Source organism: Equus caballus, chromosome 14 (assembly GCF_041296265.1).
Source record: "Equus caballus isolate H_3958 breed thoroughbred chromosome 14, TB-T2T, whole genome shotgun sequence".
NCBI lineage: Eukaryota > Metazoa > Chordata > Mammalia > Perissodactyla > Equidae > Equus > Equus caballus.
In genome coordinates this window covers 75,957,443-75,979,161 of record NC_091697.1, presented here as the reverse complement: position 1 = coordinate 75,979,161, position 21,719 = coordinate 75,957,443, and the positions used below count along the sequence as shown (strand labels likewise).

At 38.2% G+C, this 21,719-nt stretch overlaps 2 protein-coding genes across 11 annotated transcripts in view; one reads left to right on the top strand and one right to left on the bottom strand.

Moving 5' to 3' along the window:
* Positions 1-21,660, top strand: part of CAMK4 (calcium/calmodulin dependent protein kinase IV) — a 235,305-nt gene extending 213,645 nt beyond the window's left edge. For 4 of the 5 annotated variants that reach the window (XM_023617871.2, XM_070234457.1, XM_070234456.1 and 1 more), the window contains 4 exons: positions 1,119-1,194; positions 5,387-5,513; positions 9,670-9,822; positions 10,878-21,660. In XM_023617871.2, coding sequence (XP_023473639.1) covers positions 1,119-1,194; positions 5,387-5,513; positions 9,670-9,822; positions 10,878-11,318 — 797 coding nt within the window. In that variant the 3' untranslated portion in view covers positions 11,319-21,660. The remainder of the gene's footprint in view (positions 1-1,118; positions 1,195-5,386; positions 5,514-9,669; positions 9,823-10,877) is intronic. The other variant, XM_070234459.1, reaches the window with a different exon arrangement.
* The window catches only part of STARD4 (StAR related lipid transfer domain containing 4), a 70,231-nt gene that overhangs the window by 24,568 nt on the left and 23,944 nt on the right, over positions 1-21,719 (bottom strand). The gene's annotated exons all lie outside the window — the stretch shown is intronic.

Below are 21,719 nucleotides of genomic sequence, written 5' to 3'. Positions count from 1 at the left end.
AGCTTCCTTCCAGAGCCCACTCTGACAGTCTACACTGGATATGACATTCCCGGCATGGACAGGGGAGCCAGGTCACTTGTTCTCCTGCCCCAGCCAGAAGGAGGAGTGTGGTGCCCCCATCCCTAAGTCCTCCCTCAAGGAGTCCTCAGCATCATCAGTCAGCTTCTTACTTGGGGACCCTGCCGACACCTATAGCACTTCTGTTTAAAATAGAAGAAGGCTCCCCTGAGCTATAGGCCTGAGCCCTATTGCTGCATAGATGGTAGAGCTCTCAATTTTCCTTTTCTACTTCTGTTAGTTAGGCAAACAAACAACACTTCCAATCCTCAGTGCAAACGATTGGACCCTGTTAACTCTCCATTTTCATACCTGTAAGGTAATAAAAACATGAAGAACCCACTATTCTATACTACAGGGCCGTTTCATGGCTAAGAAAACCTGTTTTCACCATGGTGGGAATGGCTAATAGGAGCAGCCTCATTGTGCACAGAGAAGTCCCCTTTCTTAGTTCATAATCCCATACTGACTGGGACAGCTAGCTGCTCTCTGGGGACTTGCATGTAGTTCTGAATACTGGGACATGCACCAGGGTCCTTCCTAGTTCCTGTTCCAATTTCCCAGCACTAGAGACTTCTCAATCCTTCCCCGTGTTTGCCCGGGTCCCTGCCCTGCACACTGTCAAACCCACCCACTCATGGCCACCACGGGCTCCAAGCTGATCTAGATCTCAAGAGAACATAATCATGCCCTTTTCCCCTTACTATGCTAAACTGTCATTTCTTTCCTACGTACAGAGCTCCCTGTGAAGTCAGGGATCTCTTATAGCAGTGATATAGCTTGGTCTTTCTGATTTGAGCAGTATCATGACATTCCGATGTAGAATATTAAAGTTCATAGCTTTATTTTTATGCTCCCTAAACGCAAAGAGACTAAAATCTCTCCCATTGAAATAGACATAAGAATTTGTAGCCTTGTACTTTGGTTTGGGGAGAGAAGATTGGTTATAAAACTGCTCTGAAGTTGCTGTTGATGAATTCGTTCCTTTCCCGTTGCTTGTTACTAAAATGCGAGTGTTGAATTTAAACTCCAGTTTAACGCAATTTTTACTATTTCTGCAGCTCCTGAGATTCTTCGAGGCTGTGCCTATGGGCCTGAGGTGGACATGTGGTCTGTAGGAATAATCACCTATATCCTGTAAGTTAAGAGAAGCAATCTTGATGCCTACTGTTGCCTTTGCTGTAATATTTTGTGGGCACTCATAGTCCTCATAGAAAGCAAGATTACTTTTTGACTTTTGTGATTTTCTATGACACGCTAAATGTAGTTAGAGATAGAATTTTCTGAAAATGAGCATTGCTTTATCTTTTGTAATTTTCTTGGGGCCAGAACTTCTGTCCAGGGCTTTTCTGTGTCTCATTCTGCTCTGCAACATATAGCAGATTTGGGGAACAGGTCATCATTTGATGATAGTAGTGAATGTGAAACTCAATCCACCTATTAAACTTGCTCTTATTTTATTTATTTGCATCTCATCAAAATAATTAGAGTATTAGTCCTTTTTAAAGGGAAAATGGTTGTTTGATCTCTTAAGCAGTCCCAAACTGGTACATTTCTTATCAGCAACGTTTGAAATGCTTTTTGGTTATCAGTTTTGTTTCCTACCTCTGTTAGGTTCTCAAGGACCTTAAGTTTAATGCCCTAAACTCAGAGAAGCTGTTTCTCCAGAAGGAAAAAACATGGGCTAAATCTCTCTCTCTCTCTAGTATCCCCAACTCCCTTCCTGAGCTGCTGTCTGCTAATAAACAAGGGGTTTCAGGAAATTTGCCAAAGCGATGATAGAATTGCAGACAAGTACGAGGGAAATCAGCATGAAGGATGGAAGAGTGTCTGGGGGGGAAGATGCTGTAGAAGAGCTATGAAAGCAAGATCTTGATGAGTTCCAGATTTTAATTCCAAACCAGTAGATTTGGTTGTCATTTAGAGAATACTGCAGAATTAATTGTTGGAACCTATACTATTCAAATCCATAAAGAGATTTTGGAGGGTATGAAAGTGTCTGAGTCAGCTCAGGCTGCCATAACAAAACACCACAGACTGGGCAGCTTAAACAACAGAAATTTATTTCTCACAGTTCTGGAGGCTGGAAGTCTGAGATCAGGTGCTAGTAGGTCCGTTTCTGGCGAGAGCTTGCTTCCTGGCTTGCAGAGAGCCACCTACTCAATGTGTCCTCACCTGCCAGAGAGAGGAAGCAAACTCTGCCATGTCTCTTCTTATAAGGGCACTAATCTCATCATGCGGTCCCACCCTCATGACCTCTTCTAACCCTAGTTACCTCCTGAAGGCCTAATCTCCAAATGCCATCACATTGGGGGTTAGGACATCAACATATGAATTTGGGAGAACACCATTCACTGCATAGCAGAAAGAGGTTTTTTTTTTTTTAATTTAATAAAGATCTTAGAAAGTGCAGTGTCTAGGAAATACAGGCTAGGAAGGGGGTAACTAGGATAGGATCCCAAGCACAGTAGTCAACGCTAAATTCACCTGGGTGTATACATTGGTCAGTAGCCAAGATAAAAAGGTTTAACAAAAAACCCATAAACTAGCCATCTGCTATGTGTACTGTCAAAAGATATTTTCAGTATTCAATTCTCTGTGTTTCTAGATTGTATTAAGGCTTGAGAAGAATTTGGAGAGGTAGAGAACCATGTTTTTTTTTTGAAACTGCAAACTGTTAGGTAATTTCTGTTTGCCACTCTAAGTGTTTAATTCATTAAAATGAATTCCTAAGGCCACATCATAGAATTTCTTCAGCTTGTATTTGCATTTACTCTTATACTGAGGAAAGAATGCTGTCTCTTGAATTATGTAGGTGACATATCATACTCAGTGATGGTAAGTGAAAAACTGAACTGTGTAGTAATTAATTTGTGTAAATAATTCAGATTTGCCCCTAAAATGTAAATATGCCTGCCCAATTACAGTTTCATGTTGATATGTGATGGTAGGGAGTGAAGCATTAAGGATATACAAGAACTTGGAGAGATGGAGGTAGGAAATTAAGTTACATTCATTCTGAAAAATTGAACTATGGAATGAGTAAAACTCCATCATATGGTAACTGACAAGGGAAAATGAAGAGAAAAAAATATGATAATTTGGGATACATGTTATTATAGCGCTAAAAATAACTTTAAAATTCTGGCAAGGTCCTTTCCCCTAGTTCACTTAAGGTCGTTAATTAATAGGTGTTGGTTGAAAGTAGGCAGTAGGAGCCCCCAAAATGAGGATAACAGTGCTGCTTACAACTGATATCCTTTAGTTCTGGTCTAACTTATGTCAGCCCCGAAGCCTGAGGACTTTTTATTTAATATGTGGTTGACTAATAATTGATGAAATCCACCAGGCAAGGTTGTTTGGAACATTTTCTCCAGTGGATTGTGCCGTTGGACCTATGTATCTCCTTTATTATTATTAAAAGTTTCACCAGGTTATTTTGTGCTATGATCTTGCTATTTCCGAGGACTTCAGGGGACTAGAAATGAAGGCCATTTTATTGCTTCTCACAGGAATTCTGGTCCCTCTACCTTTTATACCTAGACCCTTTGTCTCCACAGACAAAAGCTACTGCTACAGTATTCAGGTCAGAATCAGAATCAGAGAACGTCAGAGAATTCACACTCTCCTTCAGCTTTCAACCTTACAATTCTGCCCAATGGCTTGGAGCTACCCTGTATTACATATTCACACTTCAGGCCTGTACAACCCTAATATCCTCCTAATCTGTCATTGTCAGCATTCGAATATTTCCGTCTGTGAAAGGTTTTTGCACTGTGTGTCTGTGTGTTGCTCTGTGTCACATTTCTTCCATTTTTGGCATTTCAGGCTGACATGACATAAACTTTTTACCTCTGTCACCACTGTGCAGATTTGCTGACATGGTTGAGATGAAAGAAAAGCATTTGAGTATGTACCTTCTGAACTGTCATTTTTCTCTCTGGATTTCCAGAGGGGGAAATATAAGAGCTCCCTAAACTAAGCCTGGAAAGTTGGCTAATTTCTCCATGACTAACCAACAACAGGCTATATTTTTCTAGTGTTGTGGAGGGCACAGGAGGGCCAGGTAAGGCTGAGCAGCCTCCATGTCAAGGTGTGGACACGTGCTCCCTTCTCTCCTTATGCTGGAGCAGGATTCTTTGCGTGGACCTCTGCTGTACAGAGGAGGATGCGTTGTGCCGGTCTCAGCACGCCTGAGCCTGGCCTCTTCCTGACTGGCTCCAGAATATCTGAAGGAGACAAACACTCTCCCAAGGGGACATTCCCTGAGCAAAACGACATGAGAAACTGCTTCTTCCTAGAAATCCACTACATTAGGATGCACTTGACTGTTTCATGCTCTGCACCAACCAGGCCAGCTTGAAGGAAGAATTTGTGATAACGGTTTTTAACTTACTCATTCTTTTTCCTCCATTCTTTGTCATATGCAACACATGCCCAGGCAGGGGTTTTTTTTTTTTTTTATAAGTTCCTTTTGGTCCCTAGTGATTTCAGAATCTCCACCCACTACAGCAGTGGCGGCTTGGTGGTCCCAGATCTGCAACTCACTTTTCCTCTGTCTCTTTAGGACGCCAGAGATGGTTCTGTTTCTTTTTCCCACTTTTCTCATTCATTTTTATGCTCACCCTGTAGTGGAAAATGAAGGTGAACATGGTGAAATGTCTTTAAGATGTACAAAAGTGAGGGTCACATACAAGGTCAAGGTAACTCTGGGCTGCTCATCTGTTGGCTGCATCTGTTCACTGTATTAAGTCTTAAAAGACCACTCCCTGACGTTAGTCTTAGCTTCTGTCTTTGTTCACTCTGAAATTCAAACTGGAATGGGATGGGAATATAATACTTTACTTATTTCTATGGAGGAACTCAGTGAAAAGGGCTGAAAAAAATGACTGAAAAATCTTTTCTTTCTACCTTTTAATCTCTTTATTCTCAAAATCCTAACTCTTCCACTTTGTGATAAATTGGAACTCTAATTAATCTCTGTCTTCTCAAATTCCTGGTGGAAAAAATCCATAGACAGTCAATAGCATAGCACCTATAATAATGTTAGCTATTATCGTTGTTGTTTTGTGTCATAATTATTAATATTATTGTAACTTTTTGTAGAAATCCTAAATTGCTTCTATGTCTCTTCTTACTTTCTGAAGACATGATTGTGTGTTTACATGAAGAAAAATGAATTGTAACAAGGCAATTACGTGCTTGCACTGAGTAGATTTGCTTTCATAACAGAGCCGTGGAAAAGGACAGTCTTGAATTTGTGTGAAAATTTGATGAAATATACCTAGGCTTTTGAAGACATTTTATTCCCTATCTTTTGTCCATCTAGACTTTGTGGATTTGAACCATTCTATGATGAAAGAGGCGATCAATTCATGTTCAGGAGAATTCTGAATTGTGAATATTACTTTATCTCCCCCTGGTGGGATGAAGTATCTCTAAATGCCAAGGACTTGGTAAGTGTGACCAAAACAAAATGAAACAAGATGCAATAAAATCCCTCACATTCATTTTTAACTAATTAATGGGCAGTGTCACTTTTTAAATTTGCCCCTCTTAATATCTTATTTGTTTATAATTGTAAAATATTTTTAATAAAACAATGCACACTAATGCATCTTCCTTATGGATCATTAAAAATAGATATGTTTGACTCATCACTAGCTGAATTATCACAAGTTACTGCAGTATTAATGAGTTTTTACCACCTTGTAAATGGAGAGCGTTGCTTATGAAGACGGCTCTGCTGGGTGAATGCAAATGTAATTTACACAGAATAATCCTGTGTTAACCTGGCTAGCTATTACCTAGATTTGGTTATACTTAGAATAAAACAACAGTGTTTCCTGAAATGTCATTCAAACTTATTCAAATATCCTGATAGTAACAAAAGTCCCATCATGCATCATCGGCATTATCAAGTTACACTGTACCGATAGTGCATTTTGTTTGTTTTTTCTGTTTTAGATGGCTTCTCACTTAAGCTAATATTGAAGTTTGTTTGCATTCAGGAAACACATACTCCCTGAGAAGATGGCCCACCTGTTCTAAAATAAAGAGGATGGTAGCATGCAATTGAAACATTTATCATCAATTATCTAGAGAAAAACCACACAGAAATAACTAAAAGCTGACTTTTGAATCACACAAGGTTAGATCACCAAGAATCTTAGGATTTATCTGCTCTTCCCCTCACTTTAAAGATGAGTGTGCTAAAGCCCAGAGAAGTGAAATGACTGTCGAAGGTCATACAGCTTCCCAGCAAAAAGACATTGTTAGGAACTGATGATTCAGGTTTCCAGATCCGTTATCCACAATCCTCTTTTCCCTCCGAAAATTTCTTCTTTGCCATCTCTGTTCTTTCATGAAACAGATCCCCTATAGGCCGTGACTTCTCCAGTGTGACCAGGAAGAGAGGTAGTGTGATGTGTGGACATGTCATCCCAACTCCTCCCTCAAGGCAGTCCCCACACTCCTAAACATCTCTTGAATCTATACACTTCTCTCCACCTCCATCACAAGTGTCCCAATCCAAACCCCCTCCCTCCCCTACTGGGCCACTGCCACAACCTCCTGTTTGGTCTCTCTGCCTCTTCTTGTGCCCTTCTCAAGTACCCTCTTTACACAGGATCCAGAGAAATGGTCATATAAATAAATCACATCATGTCACTCTCCTGCTTTAAGGCTCTTAGGATAAAATCCAAAATCTATAACAAGCTCCATACACCACTGCCTGGTCTGGAGCCTGTCACCCTTTGTGCCACTCATTTCACACCACTCTCCTTTGATCTCTCTTCACTTCAGTGCACCACACTTTCAGTCCCTCATCAGAGTAGCTCTGCATATTGGCCACTGCTCTTCCTTCTGCTTTCTTATATTCTTTCCTCCTTCCTTCCTCCCTCTTGCTCCCCATCATTACACACACACATACTTCTTTGCATGGCTAACTCTTGTCTTCAAGCCCAAGCTGCCATTTGACATCCTCTGGGTGGCTTGGTCTGCTCCCCCTTTGGCAGTCCCTTCTCACCACAACTGGTTTGTTCCTTCTGCCACATTGTTCTTTATCCCCCTTAATTAGATTGTAAGCTCTGGGAGAGGACGAAGCATGTGTACCCAGATTTAGTACCATATGGGCATATACTACAGTCTCAGTAAATGTTTCTTGAATGAAACAATGAATCAGGAAATAGACCATGCATTTTTAAAATCTAACACACCTGAATTCAAGTGCCTCCTTTCTCATAATCTGGAGGCGTAACCTTGGGCTTGTTACCCAGCCTCTCTACATTTTAGTTTTCTTATCTGGGATGATACTGGTACCTGTCTATTGGTTGTTGGGAGAATTAAGGGATATAATACATATTAAGTAACTACCAGCAAGTAACTCAGTAATAGCTCCCTTATTTAGAACCTCTTTCCATTTCTTTTCATCCCTAATAAAAATTAAATGGGTAAGAAGATTAGTTGTGATGATCATTCAGCTAAGTCTCCTGTTGGTTAATAAAGTTATAAAACTTCAAAATTAAAGGAATCCTTGAGCCCCATAAATGTGTAATTATTAGCAGAACTTGCATCTCTTCTGTCATCAGCAGAGGCTACAGTGCTGATGAGTCGGGGGGTCGAGTTGCAAGAGGAGCCATAGGATAATGGCAAAGCTTTGGGTTTGAATCCTGACAAGGTCACTGGATCTCTCTTACCTTCAGCAAGTTTCTTAACAATTCAGTGCATCGATATTTCCAAATGTAAAGATTGATGTTGACATAAGTAAATTTTTGGTACACATTGGCTTTCAATAAATCCTTTGTATTTTCATGAGAAGGAGGATAGTGATGATGAGGAAGAGGAAAAGGATGATTGGAAAGTGGGAAGGAAATATCTAATTGTCAAGGATGTTGTAAGGATTATATATCATTTACATAAAATTGTTAGTACATGCGTTCAACAGATTATAGCTGTGATTACTGTCAGATTGTTGTGTGTGTTTGTGTGTGTGAGGAAGATTGGCCCTGAGCTAACATCTCTACCAGGCTTCCTCTGTTTTATGTGGGATGCCTCCAAAGTGTGGCTTGACGAGCAGTGCTAGGTCCACGCCCAGGATCCAAACCTGCGAATCCCATGCCACCAAAGCAAAACGCACAAACTTAACCATCACACCGCCAGGCTGGCCCACTATGAGATTTTTTATTTACTACTATACAATCATTTTCTTAATCATCTTTTCCTCCCTCTACCTCCTTTCAGATTTTAAGCCTGGGCAGTCTCATGTCTCTGCCCTCTACAAATCACTGTCTCTACCCCAAACACAAATTCTGTTGCAAATGTTACTGAAAGGAAGTGAAAGGAGAACCAGATACTTATTCTTCATTTGACTTTCTGCCTGATTGTGTTAGCCTGCATCTAGTTCTTAGGTTATTAGAGTTAGAAAGGACCTTAAGCCTTAAATCATCAGAGCCCCTCATTTTACACATGAGCAGACTGAAGGCCAGAGAGGTTGACTGCCTTGGAGGCACTGTGGAGTAGTGGCCACAAGATGAGCTCTGAGGTAAGACACATCTAAGTTTGAACACAGCCTCCACCAAGTGCAAGTTGTCTGACCTTTGACGAGTCACTAAATATTTCTGAGCTTCCTTCCACCCCTCATTTATGAATAGTTGCAAATTTATAAGGTTATGGAAAGGATTGGATGAGTTTTCAAAAAATTTTATATGCATATGAGAATGTATTTACAAAGGAATTAAGGTAGAAATGAGGTCATGTAAGAAAAGAGCTCAGCAGAGTGTCCAGAGGCACTCAACTCATATGCGGGTCTTTGTCTAGAGGCACAAAAGTAGTTAGAGATATAACTAGGGCTTGAACGTGCCTCCTGACTCCAAATGGTCTCTACCTCATTCCAGGCCATCCCTTTGGAGCCCAGGGCTGGGGATTATTTTCATTGTTGATCTTCCTAGCAATTTATCATCTGCTCATCCTCACAAGCAGGAGTAAACCTCCCAGAATGGGCTGCCATTGGTTGAATTCCGTCCTTTAAACAAATCATGCCCCCAAGCCACTGACACCTTTACTTTGATTCTAAATAGGCTTTTACCCCAGCATTTGGCTTATTCTTTCAAGTACCTTTAAGGGATTAGAGAGAACCAGAATCAGGGGATAATCATAAGGGCTATGATACTACCCCTTTTGTTTGCCATTAATCCCCCCAGAAAGAATGGTGGATGCATGAATGATTCCATCTCCACTGAGATATATTTAAAGTTCTGAATTCTAAGAGATTCAAAGTCCAGCCTAGAATTATTCAGATGCAGTTCTCCTTCAAAGAACTTCCAGTCCACAGGCAAGCCAGGATCTGTTTCTTTGACCTCTGTTGGAAAGCTGCCTGCCAGTTTGGGCTCAAAGGTGACACACATCACTGTCTTCTCAGACTCCCTCAGCTACTGCTGCTTGAAGCCATTCTTATCCACTGTGACCTCTGAGGGCTTTAAAAACTTTTAAAAGTGTATATTGAGTGGTACTCCTAGGGAGACAGAATAAGAACTAGAAGTTCACAAGCTGAGGGGCAAGTCCAGATCATCATAAAAATCTCCCTAAGGAGTCTATGGTTCTTTATTATTTAAGGTCAGAAAATTAATTATTTTGGATCCTAAGAAACGGCTGACTACCTTCCAAGCTCTCCAGCACCCATGGGTCACAGGTAAAGCAGCCAATTTTGTACACATGGATACTGCTCAAAAGAAGCTCCAAGAATTCAATGCCCGGCGCAAGCTTAAGGTAAGATGGAATATGTTTTGTTTTGTTTTATTAAAAAAAAAGATTTCTCTTTTATCTTGAGCTATCAGAGATAATTTTGCCATTCTTCGTCTAATACTGTTATTCATCTCCTATGATAACAGGGAAAATTCTGCTTTGAAATCCCAACAATGCTGGTATAAAACCACTTACAGTTTTGTTATCCTCTCATAAGAACTGACTGTTAATAAAAGGAAATGTGTTGTATGTTGAAATTTACTCACCAAACAAATATATTATTGCTGCTTCTCATTTAATTAAGGCTGAACTACTTGAACAGCATCGTTCAGAAAACTGGTATGTATTCAGAAAGTTGTCTTCTTTCTGAATATGTGAAAATTGGGAAACAATTTTTAAAAACTATAATTTGTATATAGATAAATAATTACCATACTTGGTAAAAATTAAAATAATTCAAATGATACAGAAAATTATCCACCAAAAGTATATCTCTTTTAATAGACTATATATGGAATAGAGATTTAGGTGCTTTTCTCTTACACAGTTGTGTTTAGGACTAATTATATGTGCACGGAATCTCAGAGAATGACTGAGAGTCAAAAATAGTGTTCTATTCAGCCATTGCCTACAGGCTGATACAGACTGAATAAATCTGAATGGTCGCTTGGTCAAATTAACTTGAAATACCCTAGATTAAGGTTGACCTAACCCAGGATTTCCCAAATAAATTTGACCATGGAAATCTTTATACCTATTAACATCCATGGGACTAGTGTTCTATGAAACAAATACTTTTGGAAACACAATCTAAAATTTTTTAAAACTCATAATTGATGGGCAGATGCCTTTACTCAGGCTTTTGGTTGTCCAGATGATTAAATACACTAGTCTCAGATTAAAGAGATTTTGCTGTTCATTCTCCAAGCAAGTTTTCATTCAACAATCTTGGGCTAATATACTTTGGAAACCTGAACAGTAACATATAAAACAAACTCCCTAAGTGCAATGCTGAGTTTGAGCTCTGGTTTGGGATTTTAAGTGGAGGCAACACCTGACCCTTTTCTGTTTCCATTTAGGCAGCAGTGAAGGCCGTGGTGGCCTCTTCCCGCTTGGGAAGCGCCAGCAGCAGCCATGGCAGCGTCCAGGAGAGCCAGAAGTCCAGCCGAGAGCCATCTCCAATCCAGGACAGCAATGAAGATGTTAAAGCTATTCCAGAAGGAGTGAAAGTTCAAGGAGATGGGGCCCAAATGGCAGTTGAGGGGGCAGAGGCTGAGCTGATGAAGGCACAGGCTGTAGAGAAGGTTAAAGATGCTGATATAAATGCTGCCCAGGCCGCCAAAATGGTGTCCAAGGCACTAGAGCATGGGATAAGGGTGGCTGACCCAGAAATAGAGGAGGGCTTAGTGAGGGAGAAGCTGAAGACTGTGGAGGAAGCAGCAGCCCCCAGAGAAGGGCAAGAAAACCCTGCTCTGGGATTTGGAGCTCAGCAGAATGATGTGATCCTGCCAGAGTACTAAATTGGCTTCCTTCCAATCTGGAAGCCAAATCCTGGCATTTTATGCATTTTGTCCTTCAGCAAGGAAGGTATGGAAGCATGATATGCGCTATAGTGATTCTGTTTTTGAGGTGCAAAAAAAAAATACATATGTATCAGTTGGTAATCCTAACTTCAATGCATGTGACTGCTTTATGAAAAAATAGTGTCTTTTATGGTATGTAATGGATACCTAATACCGATGAGTTAAATTTGAAATTGCAAGTAAACACGACATAACATTTAAAAACATACATCTTCAGGGACCAGTAGCACATATTTGAAGTAAAGAGTAACAAATTGTTTTTGCTTTGAAAACCTAGTCACCCTCCATCCTTCGGATTTCTTCACAAGGCAGTAATTCCTTCACAAGGCACTTTAAAATATTGCTCAGCTAATACTAGGTAGTGGTACAAGACATGTTCCCATGACATTCACAACATTTTCCTTTCCATTCATGCATTCAAACAGTTTACAAGGAGATGGTTATAGGTTACAGTTGTATGGTATGTGCAAAAAAATTCCACTTATAATGGTAAGAAATTGAAGCACACATTTAAGGACCATGAAACCATATGCCCCTAAAGGTTGTGTGGAAAATGCTGTTTTACTTTGTCCTTATTTATATGCATTATATTACTAATAACAAAAAATATTCTATCACAAAATTCTGCCATTTTGCAATCCTGGAGAAAGTATTTTACAAACTCACACTGAGACATTTATTCTTTCCTTCACCTGCTCTCTAATAAGATATCCTTCTGATGGCCAACACTTAGGGGGTAATGAAGAAATTTAGGGAAGGAAACGAGATAAGTCTGGGACTTAGACTAAAAAAGATTGACTCCTTGTCATTTTTCAGATAAAATTAGATTTTTTCATGAGTTTGTACAACTTTAATAATAGGAATATTTTTATGGATAAACTCTATAATTACCAAGTTTCAAATATTTAGAAAAATCTACCCCACAGGCAGATGCCAAAATGTCTGAATAGAGTGGGAAAAATATTCTGTTATAAAATCATTCATTATTGATTTTACCAGAGTTAGGAAACCTTTTGGTTTATAAAAGTCCTTTTTTCCTTCAATTGATTGTTATCTAGATACACTGCTTATGAACTGAAGATATTTCTGAACAGCTAGTATATTTTTCTCTCATACTTGGAATGGAAGTGCTCACATTTTACAATGTAGTTTTGAAAACTTCCTTTCAAGAAATTTAAGACAATGTAACTATTTACTTTAAAAAACAAAAACAAAAAGGAAGAGAAAACCACTGATTGCAAATCAGACTCTTGAGACAAATGAGACTCTTGTAATGTTAGACCTAATACTTTACTATGATTTTTTTCAGAATATTTTCTTGGATTTTCATATGAACACTTTTCCCTTGCAGAACTCACACTAATTCCAGGTATCTGAGATTTATTTCTAGTTGAGTTGAAATGAACATTTTCATCAAATCAATTATGTGTCAAAATTTTAGTACGTTTCCTTAATTTTAAAAAATTATTACTTTCAAAGACCAAAATGATAGACAATAAAAATGAGTATCACCTAAAGAATCCTCATCGAAAAAAGAGATCTTAAATTGTTTTGGCTCTTCCTGAAAACTATTACATTGGAAAATGAAATTAAACCTCTGGTTTCTGGGGGCTATTGGACCTCAGTAGACATTCTGCTTTCCAAGCACAAATCTTTCTTTACTACTATTCTCATGAGAAGAAAACGAGGTAGGACTTCTTATCTTCCATAGTTGGGGCCTGACAGGTGACTGACATGGAGGAAAAGGCCCTTAAATGTACAACATCTGGGCTCAGAGTAAGATTATTTTTTGCTTTATTTTATTTTTATTAACCACTAGAGAGTATTTACTCTCTTCTTCCCTGTTTCCTCCTTCCTCCATTATTCTCCCTCAGAATTCCCATTTTAGCTATTATAAAGGGTTGACTGTTTTTAACCTTTAAGAATCCCTTCTTCACTAAGCATTAAGATTTCCATTTAAAAAGATCAACTGCCTAGTGTACTTTTCCCAATGAGACACTACAGGTATACACAATGTGTCCCATATATTGTTGGAAAAGTGTCCCATATGTTGTCCCATATATAAAGGGAAAAGGGAAGAAGAGAGGTAAAGGAGTCTTATTAGAAAGTAGCAATTGGTTGGAAGATCAGAACATATCATCCCTCCCAGCCCCGCCGCCTATTGATCCAAGGGCAGTTGTTCCATCTTTGCAACACTCAGGGCTGACTGCATTGGTTGGCCGTGTGGACCATAGGAACAGCACTGCAAAACCCCAGGGCCAATGTGTGCTTTAGAACGTCCCCGTTTACATGAGTACACATTCTATTCCTCAGTGAGGACTCAGGGGTGTGAGGGAATTCTATTTTTTTAACTTGTAAATTGCACCCTCTAAAAATCAATGGGAGTTTTAAATTTTGACTTGTATGTTAAAGATTAAGTCCTGACAATGCCTAAAATAGTGACTAAGTTAGTCATTTCAGTGGAAAACAAGTCGAACTTTCACAAAAATTGATCTTTTCGGTCAAATGATTCAATCTTTGATTTCATAGAAAGACAACCTAAGTTAGGACAATTAGGTTAACATTTTGGAAAAGACAGGAAACATTTATATTGTTTGTCAAAATTGGATATATTATCTATCTCAAAGACTACTTAGCTAAATAACAGTAGACTATTGCAGATAGAGCCTTAATTTGACAAACTACTTCATAATGTTACCCCTAATTGACAATATAGTCACAAAGCAAAAGAATTAAGGGAATTTCAGCAGAGAACAATAAGTTATGTCTTGCATTTTAGAGCTGACAATTATTATATTACATTGTTGATTTTTGTTTTCAGATAAGTTCAGATCTATAGGGTAAACTAGACTTTTACCACAAATAAGGACAATCTTGAATTATTTCCTTCATTTACAAAGCCTAATTGGAATCTCAGTGATTTTTCTCAAACTGTAAGAGCTCATTTGTCCCACAGATACATAATTAAGGTAGAAATTAGAACAATATGGCTCTAGAAATTGTCTAGAACAAGTGCTGTCTAATGTAAATATGATGCAATTCACATACATAATTTTAAATTTTCTCTTAGCTACATATTAAAAAGTCCAAAAACCCACAAAACAGGTGAAATAAACTTTATTTTAATCGAATATATCCAAGCTAGTATTCCAATATATAGTCATATGAAAAATTAATGAGATACTTTGAATTAATTTTTATACTAAGTTTTCAAAATCAGGAGTGTATGTTCCACCTTTACTACATCAAGTGCTCAGGAGCCACATGTGACTATCATATTGCAGCAGAACTGGTCTAGAGTACTTTTTAGCAAAATGACACATGAATTTCTATGCTTAGATTTCAGCTGCCTCAGTTTTCCACACTGATGAGTAGGAAGCCAAAAAGAAAATGCTTCAGAAATGTCATAGACTGAAATAAGTAAAAACTCCATTGGCCCCTTGTACTTATTCATGTGCTTCAGAGGAGGAGTGCTCCCAACTTGACTTTTAGAGAACAATACTTTCCTGGGCGCTGCTAAATTGTTTGTTGGGCACATTCCTTCTCATCCCTCTTTGGGCCCTGGAATCTTGACTTCAGGTTAGAGTGTCTGAGTACTGCCATGAAGCTAATAATGTTCTTGCATACCAATATCTACTGTGGGCGAAGCGCGTGTCCCCATTCAAGAAGGACTGTACACAGAATCTTAATAGGATTTTGTAGGCTTGGACTAAGCTGGACACCATCTTTGTGTTGCAGGCAATATTTCTTTCTAGAAATCTACTGAAACATACCAAATTTGCCTGTTGAAGACTGTATGATGAGGATGATGATATTATCCCAGTTATCCCAAAATGGGAATAAGACCATTGGCTGGCTTTTTTTAGATCTCCTTAGAATAGTTTAATCAACACTGCCATTACACATGGATTCAAAAGACTTTTGGAATTTTCTTACATATTGCTATTTTAGAATATCCTCGAGGTTCTATAGCCATTTTTAGTGGCAGACTTAAAAAGAAAGGAACAGTTTGCCTTTTACTGTGACCTCAATTACATAGTATTTTAAACATATTTTGTAATTTAGAATGTTTAGCAATTCCTGTTTCCAGTTTCACATACAAAGTAACTGCTGGTGGGTTGTCTACAGACTGAGGATTTAGAGAGAGCCATTTTGTTTCATATTTCAGTTCTTATTTCACAGAAGCATCTGGTTGCATTTCTAATTGGAAAAAAAAAAGTAAATGCCAGAAAAGGCAAAGGATAAAATTAGTAAACCGTTTATTCTGCTTTAGGATTGTACTTGCAAAGCAAATGAAAAAAAAAAGTTAACAAAGTGAATCAGCACTGGGTTTTTCTTGATGAAGGTTGACTGCACATATAATTGACATAAATATACTGAACAGAGTCAATTACATAATTACAATGCCATTATGTAATTTACTTGTCATTGCAGAGTATTCAGTCTGGTTATCTAGGTCTACTTTAGATGTGAAAAGTTTCCAGACATTTACCTACATAATAGGATTTGTAATATCCCTGTAATTACTGCCTATTAGGTCATATTCCAATTTCCTTAATGTTCATCACTGATATGTTCCTGAGCAGGGTCGTTGATAGCATTTGAGCATTTACTGGTTAAATACTGCTTAATGGTTAAACTTTATGTGTGTCTTCAGTGCTTTTTTTAAACATTTATGCACATGTAATCTCAATATTGGTATTATAATATTCATAATCACATGATAAGCAAAAATGTATTCAATAATTTTCTATAATTTTTTTTCAAAGTCCTTTTCTTCCCCTGGCACAACTCAGGGTGACTTTCTAGCTCCTTAACAAATAGGAAATAAAAACCCCAGAAGACCACTGGAGAGATATCAGCTACCCACCTATGGTAACCAAGTTCAGCATCACCTGAGTATCACCTGAGATCACATAATATAATCTCAGCTCACAAAGTCCAAGCATTTATATACTTATCCTGGAGAGCAATAACCAACTTGACTAATCTATGTTTGCTTGTTTAAAATTCCAATTATCATAAACTCTCTGTGATGTACTCTAGAGGGCTTGACTGCATGATTTTAACTTCCTTCAAGACTCAGCCTTGTCCCTGTCACCTGGCCCAGAGGGCCACCCAGGGCAAGATGGAAGCATTGCGATGTGAGCAAACAGACTCCTTCGCAGGAATCAGACATTGCTCTAGGGCAGACTCCAGGCATCTGACTTGGTTGAGGTCAAATGAGCCAAATGGGAGAAAACCTCTTCCCATGCTCTGATTGAAAGTGATACTGTTTGAATATTGGTATATTGCTGTTAGTCAGTAATGGAAAAATAGGATTCCACCAACCATTTGCTCTTCCCAATGTCTTGGTTTACTACCACTCGTCCCAGATCAATGTTTTGTTCCATGCCTCTGGCCATCAGGCCACCCTCTAGGACTGTGAGATCTTCTAAAACCCTGGAAGGAGCATCGCAGACTGGTTGGAGAAACGTGGGCCCCTTGGTGGACCAGAATTTAGTTTGAAACTAAACAGCAATGCTAAAACTGCAAAATCACACTGTTCTTAATAGTTGTTTTCAGCACATTTTGAAGATTGACCTGGAAAACCCATGGCTATGAGATATTTATATCCATGTAATCTTTGCTAAGATTCATTGTGTTAAAAATGACAGATATTTAATCTTCAGTCAGCTTAAATAATAATCTTTATTTTCCATTTAAAAGATGATTTCAGTCAACTCGAACACAATAGGGTTCACATTAGAGGTTTGAAAGCTGTTGTCTTCCCTGAGCCCTCTCATTCTGACTCTCAGTTGTGGATGATAAAAATTTACTAGGTTTGTCCTTTCTCTGTTTTTTCTTGATACATGTAAAGTAGTTAATCTGGTTTGTAAAGCATATGAGTAAGCATGACTATAAATTGAAAACTGTCATCTCATAACTGCCTTTTAACTTGACCTATTTTTAGCCTATCATGCAGGTAACATATAGTAGCATAGACTACAAACAGCATATTCAAGAATTATTTTGTCTACATTTTTATTGTCAAGGTTATTACTTATCTCAGAAGTTCCCAAGATGTTTCTATTCGTGCACGCTTAGTAATATTTTCATGGTCCCCACCCCCCGCCCCCCACCCCTGCTGCCCGAAGCCAAAAGAATGATTTAACATGTCCATTTATTAAGTAGTTAGGTCCAAACAGCATAATAGTAATGCTGCATTGCACATCCAACAGATGTTGCTATGTTTCCCTTGAAATTTTAACATTGCCTGTGAGGTCACTGAGTGGGAACAGCAGACAGGAGTTTAAGTAATTCCTTATGCCCAATGAACTAAGGGTATCAGGCAAAAGAGACTATTAGTAAACAAGTTAGGGACTAATGTTTATACTCTTTCTTATTTGAATGCCAATCATTCTTTTACTTATGGTTTTTGTGGTATACATATAAAATTTCAATGTGCATTTTTTTAAAAAGTAATTTCCACATAATTACCCAAGGAAATAAACTTAAAACTCCAAAGAAGAGTTTTCAGAAGTCAGGCAAACTGTGGTTTACATACCAAATCTACCAGAAGCCTGTTTTTATAAATAAAGTTTTATAAATAAAGTTTTATTTCTATATTGTCTGTGATTGCTTTTAGGGCAGAGTTGAGTAGTTTCAACAGAGACCATATGGCCCAGCAAAGCCTAAAATGTTTATCTGGCCCTTTACAGAACAAAATTGTTGACCCTGGTTTTTCATGGCACCCCATGCCTTTTGGTGACATCTAGGAATACAGATTCATCTACTGCAGATTTCTTCTCCTTAGGTTAAAGTTCTTATTCCCATTTGCTTCTTAGGAAGTTATGAGAGTGTTGTTTCTGTTGCTGATGGTCTCACAGCAATATCGTGCTGGAAGTACAACCTAACAGTAAAATTTCACTACAGAACTAAAAATTCAAAATTGCATCATTCCTGAAAAAAGAAATTTAGAGTATGAATTGACTTGGTTAAGAGAGAATTAAAAAGATTTCTAGCACGTTGAGCATGTTTTAGAAATTTGATTCTTATATTTAAAATCACATAAATGATATCTTACATTGGGTTTGCTCACATTTAAGTTAACCTGCAGCTGTTACTTAGTAAGCTAAGAAAATAGAGAGCCCTTTGGTTCTGAATCCTTCAGAATATTCTCAAGTAATTTATATCAATTGGATTTTCACTTAATCATTTTTAGGAAATAATGTGCTTCATTATGTGGCATTCTATGACAATGACTTGCTCATCAACAGCTCAGGAAACAGGCAAACAGCCAATTCTTTTATGTAAGAAAGCTACTTTCCAAACCACATGTTTGTCTGAGTATTATGTATTTCATTTCTTTGAAAAGAGAAGGCCATGAGTAAATTCTTTCCTTTACTTTTTTTATATATCTAGAAATCCAAGAAGGCCCCTTCTAGTCTATTTCTATCACAAGGAAATTATTCATTCCGCACTATCTGCCTTAAGGGAAGCAGGTGACCCAGATATTGAGAAATGTAGGCATGCATGACCTTTGTATTTGACTTTGAACATCTGTAGCCAAAAGGTTACAAATGAGATATTCAGTAGAAAACCTATTATCAGCTTATTAAGAATACCTAAAATTATATCATGATTCTAATTCAATGACATACTGTTTTCTTTAAACTGTTGCAGCAATTAATACATAGCCACTGGGTTATAGTTTTACAGAACTGTAGAACTCAGGAAAAAAGATGAATCGTATGCTAGCTCCTCATGGTTGATGTGTGTAGGAGACAGACTTTACTGGAATTGGAGAAGGAAAAGAAAAAATGTAAATTGGGATCCCCCACCTGCCCATTTTTCTTGATTGCTCAGTTTGAAGGCAGTTGTTAATGGCCTTTAACATTTCTATGTCTGTCTCAATATCTGGGTTACCTGATTCCCTTAGAAATGAATAGACCAAAGTCAACAGCTAATTTTACTCTTAGCACCATAAATTAAACAGTGTAGTTTAGGGAAAATTAGGCCTACATTGCAAGCACACTTTAAGGAAATGATTTGCTAATTTTGAAGCTTCCCAGGAGTAGCCCATCCTAGGAACCCATTTTCTCAGTAAACTTTCACTGAGAAACAATTAGGTACAATGAGGGAGCCAGAGACGAATTAAACTCCTCTAGGAGTCAGCTTTGTAGTTGGAGAGAAAAAAAACAAGTATACATATATAGACTGTGCTAAATCCGGGCCAGCAGTAAGCCCTCGAAGGATAGAAAGAAGGAAAAGCTCCTTTCTGCCTGGAATGATCAAGGGAAGCTTCAGGGGAACACAGGCTGGATTTGAAGGATGGGGAGAATCTTTGTAGATAGGGAGGAGGAAGGGGTCACACCAGGTTGAGAAATCTACAGAGTGGAGAAACGCAAGGCAAAGTGGTGAAGGAACAATATTGGGTATGAAAGGCTGAAATACACAGGAAAGTGTTGCTAAGTCTGCAGAAGAATCTCAGATCTTGTGCAAAGTTGTATTAGACCTCTTCAGTCCTTTCTCATTCTGGGTAGATAATGTGTGCAGCATTTCCTCAGAGCATCTAGCCCTCTGTGATCTCCTATATACTTAGATAATTTGGTGCATCTCTAAGCAGAATAAAAATCACTCAACATATCAAAGACATTTTTGCAAGTCACCTGTTGAAGCAAAGCCTGTCACTAAAAGCGAAAACTGCATTGGCTAGGTCTCCACTGACATAGCAGAGTAAACAATGATAGTGATTATCTGAGTAAATTTTGCAAAACTCCAATATCTCAATATCTGCCTGTGACTCTAGAAAATCACCCAACTACTTATGAAAGTTTTGCCAGCGAAGGCCCATGTCAAGGTCACTTCTGTCATAGTTATTTTAACCCTTTATATGATCTGACGTGAAAGGGCAATCCCCACAGCCTTTGAGATAGAATTATACCTGAAAATTCAGACTTCAAAAGATAACCTGTACAAAAAAGCTCTCAGACAACAAGATTTAAAATTTTCAGATCAGAACTGCTTTCCCCAAACATCAAGCTGGTCCTGTCAAGTCCTTTATTTTTCATCTTGACTTTTTGCTCCTTTGTACACCCTTCCGTAAATTCCTTCTTATATCACTCATTGATGGCAGTATTTTATATCCATCTTCAAGAAACTTATTTTTAAAAAATACCAATTAGAATCACATTACAGGAAATATACTTTTAGTTGTCTTGCTACTTTGTTTCTTTCAGATAATGTCTGTGATTAGTGAATGGCTGCATTATTCTTTAGGGCAAATGAAATGAAAGAAGGGACAAAGGTTGACTATCATCTGAGTGATGGAAGAGAAGCTAAGACACGAGGGTACAGAAAACACAAGTTAGCAGGCTTCAAGAGAGGAATACTTCCTACTAGGGCTTTTCAGGCTTATGTGATATTATCTGGTATGGCTTCTCTAGCTTTTCTAAAGGAGAAATTTGTATTCCTGGGTTGCTGAAAGTTGCCTGGACTGAAAGGACATAAGCAGCTCAATAGCAGCATGGAAAATGAGATTAATGAAATACCATTATATACAGGAAAGCTACATCTCCAGTAGTTTAGACCGCAAGTCATTAGCCAAAAACAAGTGCAGGTAGGATTTGGAGGACAAAAAAAAGTATAAACACAGCCAAGGTTATAGGCTACCTTCTCAACTTCTGATTAAAAAGTACTGAAAAGGAGCTGTGAACATTTCATTTTTAAAACCTGTCAAAATGGTGCTATTGACTCCTTAATACAATGATATATTACAATATTTTTTAGGTGAACATGTAAGTCTGACTTGGCCATAAATGTAAATACAGAAAATGTTTGTAGAGAATTCATCAAAATCATGCCCATTTGCTTTCGATTGAGCTGCCATATTATTCATCAGTGGCGAGGACTGAGTGAGTCCCCACTCCCTACAGATGGGACACAACAGAGTCATTGGCTCTCTCAGCTGCCCAAAGCCTAGGGCAGACAACGTGAGAGCCACAGACAACTGTGGCTTCTTCTTGGACTGTGGTTGGATAACCCAATTAAATGACTAAACATGCTCATTTTTTGGTATTTCCCAGGAACATAAACGAAGAATATGTGACATGAGGCAAAATGGATGTTGGTAAACTACCTGTTGAAACTGACCTTAGTGAGAGCCAATGTTACTTTGTGTAAATTCACCCAGATGTGTCAGAACATGCCAAAAGAAGCATATACCTTGCTGCTGGAAAATCTGTAAAGCAATTTGCATGTAAAGTATGATAATAAATCATCTAAGAGCCCATCGAAACTTTGTATTCTGTAATTTGAAAGGTTACCACAATTCAAGAGTGACACAATGGACATTTT